The 12,244-nt window shown below is 52.3% G+C and overlaps 2 protein-coding genes across 8 annotated transcripts in view; one reads left to right on the plus strand and one right to left on the minus strand.

The window, feature by feature from the left end:
- Nucleotides 1-8,499, plus strand: LOC308069209 (alpha-1-acid glycoprotein-like). The gene is made up of 6 exons (XM_080401137.1): nucleotides 1-293; nucleotides 830-972; nucleotides 1,615-1,688; nucleotides 2,487-2,597; nucleotides 3,364-3,467; nucleotides 5,321-8,499. Exons 1-6 carry the CDS (start codon nucleotides 3-5, stop codon nucleotides 5,432-5,434), a joined length of 837 nt encoding a protein of 278 aa, XP_080257263.1. The 5' UTR covers nucleotides 1-2; the 3' UTR covers nucleotides 5,435-8,499.
- The window catches only part of SLC25A25 (solute carrier family 25 member 25), a 27,116-nt gene continuing 22,233 nt past the window's right edge, over nucleotides 7,362-12,244 (minus strand). For all 7 annotated transcript variants that reach the window (XM_080401115.1, XM_080401119.1, XM_080401118.1 and 4 more), the window contains 5 exons: nucleotides 11,560-11,712; nucleotides 11,328-11,435; nucleotides 10,913-11,080; nucleotides 10,347-10,497; nucleotides 7,362-9,903 (listed from right to left, as the gene is read on the minus strand). In XM_080401115.1, coding sequence (XP_080257241.1) covers nucleotides 9,719-9,903; nucleotides 10,347-10,497; nucleotides 10,913-11,080; nucleotides 11,328-11,435; nucleotides 11,560-11,712 — 765 coding nt within the window. In that variant the 3' untranslated portion in view covers nucleotides 7,362-9,718. The remainder of the gene's footprint in view (nucleotides 9,904-10,346; nucleotides 10,498-10,912; nucleotides 11,081-11,327; nucleotides 11,436-11,559; nucleotides 11,713-12,244) is intronic.

The raw sequence follows: 12,244 nt of genomic DNA on the forward strand, positions 1-12,244 counted from the left end.
CCATGGCCAGCACCGGGCTCAGCACGGGGCACGCGGCTCCTCTCTGGCCTGAGTGGTGCTGGTTGCACCAAGGGCGCGGGGCCAGCAGCCCCCAGCAGTCCCATGCCCCCCCGCAGGGCTGCAAGAGCAAACAGCTGAGCGAGCGCGTCCGCCTGCCCCGGCTTCGCTCGCTGCCCGCCGCCGCAGCCATGGCCACGGCCACCATCGCTGCCGTCCTCGGCCTCACGGCACTGCTGCCCACGGCCTCCTTCCCCTGCGGAGCCCTGCGCCCTGACAACGCCACAGCGCCAAAGGTAGGAGAGACCCGAGCCCCGGGGGTCTTCCCCGCTCCTGCAACGAGCCCGTGGGTGCTCTGCTGAGCCTCACTGACCCCTGGGAAATGGGGGACCCCCCCTCGTCCCCCTGGCACACGCGCTGAGGCACCCTCAGCAAAACATCTGCAACAAATGGAAACGTTTGCTTTCCAAACCAGCCCAAACTACCCAGTTTTCTCACAGCCCCCACGCCAGTGCCAAAGGTCACCCTGGAACAAGGGGAGCTGGGTGGGTATTTTTTGGTGCAAATCCCCCACGGCAGCACAGGGCTGTCCTGACCATGCCCCACAGCCAACACCAGCACCATTCCCCAGTCCCCAGCTCCACCATTCCCCTTCGGCCACACATTTCTACAGGTTTCATTTTGTTGCTGCTGGTGTGGCGCAAGAGGGAGAGCTAGCTCAGGCTTGAGGTCAAAACCAACCGTTTTGCCACGGGGAAGGTGGAAATCTCTTCCCCAAAGCTCCCCCTGCAAACCCAAAAGCTCTCGCCACCCTGCGCCTCTCTCCCCACAGCTGCTGGGGATGTGGCTGTACGTGGCCGGGGCCGCTCAGCTGCCCCAGCACCTCCTGGAGATGCTGCTCATCGACCACGGCCACCTCTGCGTGGAGCCCCGCACCAGCGAGCAGGAGCTGCTCATCACCCAGCACCTGGCTGTGTAAGGTGCCCCCCCCCGGGTCTCTGCCCCCCACACACAGACCCCCACACACAGGCTGCAGCCATTTCAGCACAAGGTAGGGGCACGCTTTCAGTTGGTCTCCACAGGGAGGGTCACTCCTGGCCACTCTGTCCACGCTCTCCCATCTCCTCTCTTCCTCACCCTCTTTATCCATTTATTTATGTCAACAGCCCCCACGGTCAGGCAGATTTTGCAGGGCACAGAAGTCACACAGGGGCTGAGCCCTGTGGGCACAGAGGACATGGGTGAGGGGGGGTCTCTCCAAGGCCCCTGCAAACTCCACCAGGCACCGAAAGTTTCTTCCCCCCGTGGTCAGGCTTTAAGGGGATGAGTTTTTCCATGCCAATGCAGGCAACTCTGTAGTTTCAGTTATTCTGGGGTGCAAAAGGTCTCACCAGCAAGGAGCAGGGCAAGGGCAAGGCTGAGACCCCGAGCTGCAGGTGGAGGTCAGACCAACGCACAGGAGAAATGGCTCAACTTCAGCAGCGGGAGCAGCTCGCCCAGCCGCAGAGCTGGCGGGTGCCCATGGGGGGCCGGGGCTTTGCCAGTCCTTTCCAGTCCATGGCAGGGGGTCTCCTGTTCCCCTTCCCTGCATCACCCCCTTCCCCTCTCTCTCTCCAGGGGGGACCAATGTCTCACCAACAACTCCACCTACTTCGAAACCACGGCCGATAACACCACGCTGGTGAGGCACGGTGAGCAGCGCCTGCGGGGTTATCACCCAGTCCATTTTTTGGATGGGCTGAGACACGCGAAGGGGCCGGATCCATGTTTTACATTGTCTGGTGTGTTTATTCCCCCATCATTTTGTCTGTTTGAAGCCTCGGTGGGCTCCACGCAGCCCCCCAGGGCCAGGGCACCCCAGGATCGCTGCCCTGCCGCGTTGAGCCCTATGAAGCAATGCAGTGCTGGGGTCAGGGAGCAAACCTGCTCCCATCCCCACAGGAGAAAACCACCTTGTTTGTAAAGTTATTTCCTCAGGGAAAGGAGGGGAACGTTTATGGCAGGTTTCAGCGAATTAATGAAGCCTCACATTCAGAATTGTTTCCTCCTCCCTGTAGAAATGGGGTGGGAATTGCAAACCCCCAAGACAGTTAGCACTGGCCCAGCCAGGACGGCACTGCCATGAGCGGGGACAGCTTCCCCCCAGTTTTGCAGCCCCCCAAGCTGCCAGACCAGGCACTCGGGGCTGGGCAGACCCACCCACACCCCCAGCAGCAGCGAGCCATGCCACCCAGCATTGCAACGGCAGGGTGGGAACTGAGCAACTTCGGATCCTCTGCACCCCAGACCCACATGTCAGAAATACAATTCAAATAAACCAAGAGCCCAACAGCTCGCCCTACGTCAGGACATCTGTCCTCACCCACTGCTAAGGGCTGGATCCCGGGGGCTGCTGGCATTGCCCACACCTGGGCTGCAGTTTAGCACTGCTGCAGCGCTGAAATCTGAATGTTACGGCTCTTCCCAACCCCAACGCTGTTCTCTCAAAGCCAAGACCCAGCAAACCGTGGGGATGCTGATGAACTTCAGTTCTGAAGATGTTTTACTCATCCAGTACCAACTGCAGAGGGAAAGGACGTATTTGGGACTGTATCTCTACGGTATGCAAACTCCATCCTAAAGTAACTTAAAGTTATTGTGGGAAACCAAAACACACTCATAGTTATCAGCTAAAACCACACAGCAGCTTGGTTTCACCAAGAGTCAGTGATTTCCCCGAGATCGCTGTCCCGGGGTCACAGGAGTACTTACAAATCCCATTAAAACCAAAATCTCTTGGTAGAGAGGAAAGCACAAGTTAAGGACAAAACCCACTCACGACATAAACATTCGAAGAACAGGAAGCAAATGCAATTCGGCATTGATACCATTGTAAAATCTCAATATTTTCAACCCAACCGTAGTTTTTCGGTATTTACCTCCCCAGGGCAGAGCACGTGGCGTTGCAGTACCAGCAGAGGCAAAGCCGATCAGATCTACCCACAACCCTGTAAAGCAGCACCTTAGCCCTTGAGCTTCCCGGTGCTCCCCCGAGCCCCACGACGGTGGCTTAAGAGAGTTTGAAGACACATAGAAAAAAGCCCCCGCGCCCGCCTGGTCCCTCCCCATGCCCCAGGACTATCAGGCTGTCCCGCAGCCCCCCACAGCAGGCAGGGACAGAGCTGGTTGGGGAGGGGGTTACAAAAAGCGATGCCCAAGGTTGGTTTTGTTCAGGTGTGTGCGCCAGGGGGGTGAGAGACCCTGGCAGAGAGCAGGTGGGTGGGAGCACTGGGGAGGGAGGCGGGCAGGGCAGGGATGCGGCACGAAGGGCCGTGCCAAGGCCACCGATCCCTGTTTAACACCTGGAAAACGCTTCTCCTTTTCCAGCCCGAAACCTGAGCGTGAGCACAGCCCACCGGGAAGAGTTCCAGCGCCACGCCACGTGCCTGGGGCTGAGCGAGGAGGCGGTCGTGTACGCGCCGTGGAAAACGGTACGTGGCTGTCACGTGTGGGCGAGGGCTGGCAGAGCTGCCGCAGCCCCCACCCCGGGCAGGGGTGCCAAGACCCCGGGCAGGGGTGCCAAGACCCCGGGCAGGGGTGCCAAGACCCCGGGCTGCAGCTCCAGCCACCAAAACAGGGTCTTGGAGAGACATTTTCGAGGTGATGGCAATAATTTCAGGACTAAATAAATGCAGGTTTGCTTTGACAACGACAGTGGTTTAAAACAACAACCCTGTTCCCCCAGATACGCGACTCCCCAAAGGAAATACCTGCACCTGAGCATCTCCGGGGGAAACCTGCTAACTGCCTGCCCCCCTACCAGGGGGAGACAGCCAAAGCACAGGACTTTTTCTCTGAAATTCTTGATTTTGCCCACCTACACCCCCCCCTCAGAGGGCCAGCTGCCCCCAGCAAGGGGCAGGAGGGGCCGGAGCCCTGGGGCACTGCATGGCCCGTGCTTCAGCCCAAGCTACAACCAGACTCCTAAGAACCTCGGCTTGTTTTCAGGTTGGGATTTGCTTGTCTGGCACCCCGAGGTGCTTTGTGATGAGCGGGGTCCTGGCCTGGATAGCTGGAAGTGCAGGAAGATCACACAAGCCAGTCCCCCCCCCCCCAGCGAGGGGTGTCCAGCACAGAGGCTCCTTTTGAGCTGGGGTCCCACCCTGAGCTCCTGGCCCCACCAGACATCAGGAAAGAGGCAACACCACCCACTCCTACAAAACCAGCCTTTTTCTTTTCATTTTTCCATTGACACATTAACCAGATGCAGCACTAACCTCTGCCACCTGATTTAGGACATTTTATCCTGAAAACGACCCTGGCCCCAGGGCAGCATGGCCAGGCTTCCTCTTGCAAAGCGGAGGTAAAAAATGTCTTACCTTCCCATCCCGCCCTGGCTGCCTGCTCATCCACATCAGGAGGCTCGGAGCTTCCAGAGATGCCCAAAACCCCACTCCGAGCAGCTTGGCCAAACCCAACTTAGCGCCCAACGCCCCCCTGAGCCCCACGATGCTGCGCTTAGGACCACCCTGGCCAGGTTCAGGGAGCCAAGGAGGAGCACAGGGGCAGGTTGAAGCCCCCGTGGTGGGGCAGGGGCAGGGCTCGTCTCTTCATTAGGCACAAGCAGCACCTGGGAGGCAGGGCCCAGCTCTCCCTAATTAGCAGCAAGCACCTGCTGACCCAGGGGGGTGCAGAGGTGTCTGGATCACATTTAAATATGGGCACGGTGAGTGCAGTTCAGAGAACAGTAAGGTGAGAGGAATGAGCCAGAACTGTGTGTCCTTACATGCTCTGGGACAATTGCTGTTGGCAGAGAAGGGGTCTTTGCCTGGCCAAGAGGCAGGACATATCCGAGGAGTAAAATGAAACTGATTAAATGAATGCAGAAAAGATTTTTGGGGACGTTTAACATCAGGCTGAAGGAGATGGATGTGAACAGAGCACCAGAGCAGGGAGTCGTGTGTACCCTGCATCAGCCCAAGGCAGAGGCAGAACTTAAACCATGCCGATTCCAAGTGCCTGGGTAGCACCAGCTTCTTACTTATTTCTCAGAAAGTTTGAATCCCTCTTTCCTGCAGAGCCCACTTACTGAGCGCCCAGCGTAGCACAGCTTTGCCTCCTTCCCTCGTTACGGCACAGGTGTGGGAAATGGCAGCAGCAGCAGCTCAGCACCTGGGCCAGACCTTCTGCGACTGGGGCAGCGCAGGGAAGCCCGTAGCTTCTCTAGTCCCTCTTAGACTTACAATCAGATAAAAAGGAAATGAAAAATACTTCTTGCTTCAGTAAATTCTCTCCTGCTGGTGCACTGGCCATTTCACTTACCCTGTTATTGTTGTTTTGGAAGGAGCTGTGTCAAACGAAAGAAATCGAAGGAAACAGCCCATGCACGGAGCCCACGGCTGCTGTCACAGCATCGCCTCCTCCGGGTACCCACCCACCTGGGAGCGAGGGTAACTGATGCCATGTTACACAATAAATGTTTTCTTCAAATCTGGTGCTTTTCTTGCCGAGGTGTTGGAGAGCAGGGGTTCTGAAGAGACCAGCAGGGCTTGCAAAAAGAAACTGCACACCGCATACACCTTGTGGGCCATTCAACTGGGAGTTGAGAAAAGTCAGTCTTAAGCAATCAGGGATGCGAGACAAGGTGACACGTGGAAGTTTTTTCGGCACTGACTCGGTTCACCCAGCTTCACGCTAAGGTTGCACACGAGCTCTACTAAAAAAGCAGTATTAAAGGCAGCAGTAATAGAGGCTAACCAGGAGAGGGCAATCATTAACTATTGTAAACGAGCGCACCAAGCATTTGGTGAGTAACGAGTAAACCAGAAGGCTGGAAACACCTTTAACTGTAGTCTGAGAGGAGGAGGGTGCTTAGCTAGGAGCGGCCACCCAATCCTCCTGGCAGCAGCTCGACTGCCAGAAGCAGCCCAGCTGGGGCAGGTGTTCTTGCCCAAAGCCTTCGGACAGGGCGAGCGCTCCCTGGTAGTGTTGGTCCACAGCAAGGTTGGCAACACAGCGCGGTAATGCCAAATTACCCTCCTGCCAGAGAGGGAAGGGGTGCTAACCAACCCAGGCTGGCTTTTACTTCCCCAGAGAAAAAGGCTCTATTTCCTCATTTCCCCAACAAGCCCAGCACCCCAGAGGCGAGAAGGTTCAAGTGCCAGGATTCGCATGGACTCTCCGTGCCTCTGGCACTACCACCCCTGCACTGTCAGGCACACCACACATCCCTTATCACGCCCCCAGCCCCAAAGGGAGGAAAGCACTGTCACTCTGTTTGTGGAAACAGGGAGAGTTTACCAAAAAAAAAGACTGCTTTTGCTGCATGTCTGGAAAGTAATTCAGCCTCAGCTCTAACCTAGTAATTAAGCACTGAAAATATCTCTCTTCCTTTATAAGGAAGAAAAGGAGAGAAGCTGGAGGGAACACAGCGGGGAAGGGTGCCCTGCTCCTCCCGCTGGGCAGCACCAGGGTGCCCTGGCCCCACAGAGCAGCGATTACGGGGCAGCGTTTCAGTGCCCAGCCTTTGCCTGATCGCTGTAGCAAAAATGAATTTTACAAGGCCAAGTACAGCCGATTCCCCCCAGGTCTCAGGGCGCAGGTACCCAGCCAGCCCTTGCTTCAGACACCTTTGTCAGCTTGTGACACAAAACGTAACGCCCTGCCTCAAGCAGCGCAACAGCTAAAGGGCAGGCGAGGGCAGCGGGCGAGCGACGCCAGCAGCTGTCAGCGCTGCCATCCAAGGGGCACCCATAAGCGTCTCAGCTGACCGAAGCAGACACCGCTGGAAAGCGGCAGCTCAGATTACCAGGACCGAGACTTTATGAGCAGATTTATGGCTGAATAAAAGCCTTGAATTGCAGTCAGGGACTTAAGGAACCAGCAGACCTGGTCTGGCCCTGCAGCAAGTTTTATTAACCAAATCAGAGGCTACTGGCACCACCAGCTCTGGCTCCCGAATGACCTTCAAGAATAGCTCCTGGTTGGGTATTTTATTTAAGAAAGGAATTGTACAAAGCCTTTATTTTGAAAACCCTATAATATAAGCCAGGTTCCTTCAAGGGCATAATTGAATGGCAGAGCTTCCAGCTTTCCTGTGAAACTCGCTTCTCTGAACAGAGTTAGGGATACTGCACAGACGAGCAAAGTCCAGCAGCACTCACACAGGTTAACAGAATCCAAACGTCCCTGACTCATCACCATCATCACTAACCTTGACCTCAGCTTTGCTGGTTTTGCCTTTTAAGAAGAATTCTGTTCTCCCAGGTCCACATAGGGATGATCCTTCCCAGTGCCAGCATCTTTGGTGATAATCATCCCAAGAACAGTCTGGCCACAAACAGCACCAATAAACCATACCAAAAAAGAGATGCAGACACATGGTATCTCTTTGACAGACCTTTATTAGCAGACTGTTCCCTACATGAAGAATCCGAGTTAGATTTGCATTATAACAATTTGTGGTTATAGCTACAAAGATGGTTGTCATTTTGCATTGATTTTTGCATTCTGATATTCATATTCCCATTAGGCCACACTGGTAGGAAGGAGCCGCTGCAGAATTTATGACTGGTCTCAAGAAGAGGGGGGTGGAAAAAAAATCATATCGCTAATCCAGATAGGCTAGATTTCCACGTGGCTAACTACTGACAGCACTAGAAAAGTCAAGGCAGAGCCTCTCCTGAAAGGCTCTCCACAAACCACCAAAATCTGTCAGCAAAAAAAGCAGCTGCTGAGTGCTAGCAAGTGCTTTCCCACTTCCTCACACGCTTCCCCACGGTGCCCACCTTGCATGTGAAGAGCACTGGCTCAGCAGCAGGGTCTGCTGATTCAGCCTCAAAGCACAACTGCAGCAGCTTGTGTCCAAGTGCAAGTTTCCTTCTCTCTCTGGAAACCTGTGTTTTCTTCAGTCCCTGAGATTTCTCCCCGCCCCCCTTACCTAAAAATTCCCCAAGCTCACTCTCAATTAACCATCGACACCCAACATTCACAGACCTTCTACTTCCCAACTTCAGCCATTCACCTGAAAGCCTTCTAGCCGTGTGCAGAGGCAATTCCAAAGTAAGGCGAGCCTCACAGTGCACCCTCTTCCCTCCTCCCAAGGTACTGCTTCCTTACCTGCTCCCTTCTCTCCTATGGCTTCTCGCTACAGAATTTCTCTGGGCCGAGGTCCTCTAGCAACAACCCCAGGCATGGGAAAGGCAGCTCAAGCCCCAAAGGGAAGGTACACAAGCAACTTTAGTGCCCCTCCCCATGGCTCAGCTGTGTGATGTACGAGAACAAATAGAGAACTTCTTAAAACAGGAGAAAAACAAGCACAGTAACAATATTTAAACAAGTCTATAAAAATAGTCCGACATAACTCTGTTCAAATAAATACAAAATAAATACGCTTTAAGCAGTAAAATAGTGGAATGAAACGCTGGTCCATTTTGCTCAAAATGAAAAGTTGTGTGAGGATCTCCCAGGCCTCAGAAGCCAGATCCTATCAACTAAAGTAGCCCATAATGCGGTCAGAGAAATTTTAAAGCCATCTCTTTCCCTTAGCCTTACGAAAAGCACCCTTTGAAACAAAAGCAAGCATGTCTTGAGGACTAAAGGCTCACCTCCCCCAGTGACAACCAGCCCCTAACACCCCTTCCCACAGCATACTCCTGGCTTGGGGACTCCATTCCGCTAACGCAAACCTGAACATCAATCTACAAAGAGGTCTAAAGAGATAGATAGCAGCGTAGGCACGGGGCTTGGTAAAGGTCCAGCAGCTACCCTTGGCAGCAGGCAGAATGGAATTCAGAGGTCCATGCAATGTTGCACAGGGGCTCGTGTCGTGCTGGGAGCACGCCTGCACAGGAGCTGTGGAACACTGTCTTTTGTTCACTAAAGCCATGCATCAAGGTGCCAGCCCACCCAGGGCTCTCCCGCCTTCCCCTTTCCAAGCCCCTGCTGAGTATAAGACAAGCCAATCCCGGCATGCAAAGGATACAGGCATGCAGGCTCTAGTCTGCTGCTTCTGTTAGTAAGTGCATCTTGTTAGTGGATTTATGAGACACACTTAAACCTATAAAAAATAAATAATCCTAATTCTTCATCAGGCTGGCCTAAGTAACCTTCAGCCTGACTGGATAAACCACTGCCCACCAGCCCTCAAAACCGGTATAGTTCAAAGTTATATCTCATGTCAAGTCTTGGAAGCAGAACATTAATGTCTCCTACCCAAAGGAATATATGTAAACATAATAACAAGCCTGGTGTGGCAGCAGCTCCTACACAAGGTTTGTACAAATTTAAACAACAGGTAGGAAGTTAACAACTGAATGGAAAAAGAAGCTCTTTGAATGGAAAAAGAAGCTCTTTCAGCAAGTCAGAAGGTGCTCATCTGCAGGCGAACAGCTCTGTACACACAACACTGAAAGCAGATCCGTTACCCAAATCTTTGCTACTCTGCCATACTGCTGGGAACTGACCTCAGCAACCTGTGCCTAGAATTCTCCCAGGAGTTCACCTCCTGGTCTCCCAAAAAGTCCAAAAAGGACCACGTGATGGTTTATTGTGGAGCTCTGAGTAGCAAGATGGCAAAGGACACCAGATCCTCCCCTTCCCCTTACTGACTCACAAACTATCTGAGATTTCACAGCTTTGCTTAGTCAGCTTAGTGTCAACACATTCACAGAATGAGAGATGGCTATACGTCTTGGGATTGCACCCCAAGATTTCAGAGTTCAAAGTCCTCGGCATCTTGTGGTCACCGTGACTGCACGCCCAGAGTCATCTTCAAGTTCTCATAAACCACGTAGCTGATGCTTACAGCTGGGATCACCTTCATAAAGTTCGGCGCCAGACCCCGGTAAAGACCAAACGCTCCCTCTGTCTTCAGAATGTGTTTAAACAGTCCCCTCATCGTCACTTCGGGAGCACCGTCCACTGAAGCTGCAATAGCAAAACCCACAATAAATAATACAGCCTACATGGTGAAAACACTTTAAAGGTAACACCTGTCTCAAAGAGCAGTTCTGATTCACATGCTTCCTGTGGATGCTCACAGAGCAAAGGTGCTTCATGGGGAACAGCACCTAACTTCTCAGCAAGCCATAGCCACGCTGCACATCACAGCCATTTTGTCAAACTGCTCCACAGGTGCCCTTAGCCCAAAACTCTTGATCTGAGCAAAACAGAACCTCTGTCCTGGAGGCGGCTGGCCCCAGATGCTAAGGGCAGCACAAAGTCCATCCTGTCCTCTTACAGCACAGCAAATAGCCTACTGCTTAGCTGCACGGGCCAGTTAAGGCTGCTGTTGCAATGTTTACGCTGGAGGACCTTTACCCTGCTCAGAGACCATGACACAAGTCCCCACAGTTCCCAGAAATTCTCACCTTGGGCCTGCATGCGCGTCCTCACAAGAGCCAGTGGGTAACTGGCAAGCTGTCCACAGGTACTGGAGATGGTGCCACAAGCCAGCAGAACAAAGACTCCAGGGTCAGCGCTGTTGACAGCATAGCGTTGCAACCAGGCATTTTTTAGTGTCTGGAAGGATCAAGCCAGATGTTAACAGTGAAGAGGCAATCAAAAGAACATCACATTACATAAAAGATCTAGTGTAAAGGCCCAGAAAGCCGAGTGCCAATTCAGCCAGAAGCACATGGCTTCTCAAATCTTTTTGAGCTACTGCTACTTCAGTGCCTGGGAAAAATCCCTTCCTTAATTTCGTGCTGCAACTTTCTCCTAAGAAACAAGGGACCATGCATGATGTTGACCAGGAAAGCAGAATCATTGTATCGGATTATCTTTTAGGCCATTTTAGGTTAAAAAAATCTATTTGTGCTCCATCAGGCTGATCAGGAAAGCTTCAATAAATTATTTAAACTGTAGTAACTGACAGGTCTGACAGTGATAAAGCTACACAGGCAGCACAGCCCTACGATAGTTAAAGATTTCATACCTCGTAGACTGCCAGGTCAATACCAGCATACGGAATGATTCCCAGCATGTTGGGGATGTAGCCTTTGTAGAAGGCAGCCATTCCTTCCTTCGAAAGGATGTTTTTGGCACAATCCAACATGCCTGAATATTGTCCTGTCTTCCTTAGAGCCATCCGTGTTTTCAGAACCTAAAAGACAAGAATAAATACCAATGAAGGCCTACAGGAGAATCAATAGGAGAAAAATCTATAGACAATGTCATTCTTCAGAGCATGATGGGCAGGACTACAGCAAGTGTCATGTCAGCCATATTACTCCACATCACCACGAAGAATTCATTAATTATGCTATCGTAGTGCTGATGTGCTACCCACATTTTCCCATTGAACCTTGCCATGACCCCTCACGGGCTGGACTATCAGCCACCCGCCTCACCTCCATCGGGTAGATGCTGCTCTGTGCAATGGCCCCAGCCAGAGACCCAGCTAACAGCCGCTCATGAATCCTCAGCATTTCTTGGTCAGTACCAATGAACCGCTTGATCTGTGGAAGCCAAGACAGACATTGAGGCTCGCTGAGTACCCTCAGCCATCTTTTTTTTTTTTTTTAAAGCTTGTCCCTCTCCAAGCCCTTCTGCAGCCAGACTTGTCTGTGCCCCTTTACTCACCTGCTCATAGGCCATGAACTTAATGGCAGATTCTGGTGCAATCTTCAACACATTGATGCCATTCCCTCGCCACAGTGACCTTGGTCCACCCTCTCGGATCATTTGAGTAAAACCGCCAACGATGCACATGTTGTTACTGCGGGAGGCATGAACCTGGGGAGAGAGAGCATGCAAGCTTGGATTATTTCCAGCCCTGATTACGACAGTGTTACGTTTTTTCTGTAATCCAGGGACAAAAGGGCGCTTTTTTGTTTACCCAGGGATTTGCCAAGGCTTTAATCCCTTCCAGATAACTTCTACAATAGGAAAGCAAGCTTCTTTTCTTTTTTGCAAAGTCTAGTGTTAACTAATGAAATTAATCAATATCTCACTCTGGAATGGGAGGAAAGTTTAAAACAGGCAACACCCAGTCTAAGATCAGCTACCCAGGGTAAACTTCTCAGCCGGCTCAAGAGCAGGTACAGTGACAAAGCCGGTCAAATTCAAGTTTTTCTAACTCCTTTCTAATGATGATAATACTTCTTATACTGAGTATGAGCTCTGCCAGCTGACCACGCTACAATGGCCTCAGGGTGTCTCATAGCAACACAAGACTAAGAACTTGTTTCACCAAAACCCAAGTTTTCCAGTACTCTGAACCACAAAGCCCTTTAACTATTGACAGTTTTCACATGTCTGCCTCCCA

This window comes from Falco punctatus (genome assembly GCF_963210335.1).
Source record: "Falco punctatus genome assembly, chromosome: 9".
Classification (NCBI taxonomy): Eukaryota; Metazoa; Chordata; class Aves; order Falconiformes; family Falconidae; genus Falco; species Falco punctatus.

Coding starts and splice junctions, on each gene's coding strand:
- LOC308069209 (XM_080401137.1), top strand. CDS start 3: ATGGCCAGCACCGGGCTCAGCACGGGGCACGCGGCTCCTCTCTGGCCT. Junction 1,689..2,486: donor CACCACGCTGGTGAGGCACG/GTGAGCAGCGCC, acceptor GTTCTCTCAAAG/CCAAGACCCAGCAAACCGTG. Junction 3,468..5,320: donor TGTACGCGCCGTGGAAAACG/GTACGTGGCTGT, acceptor TTGTTTTGGAAG/GAGCTGTGTCAAACGAAAGA.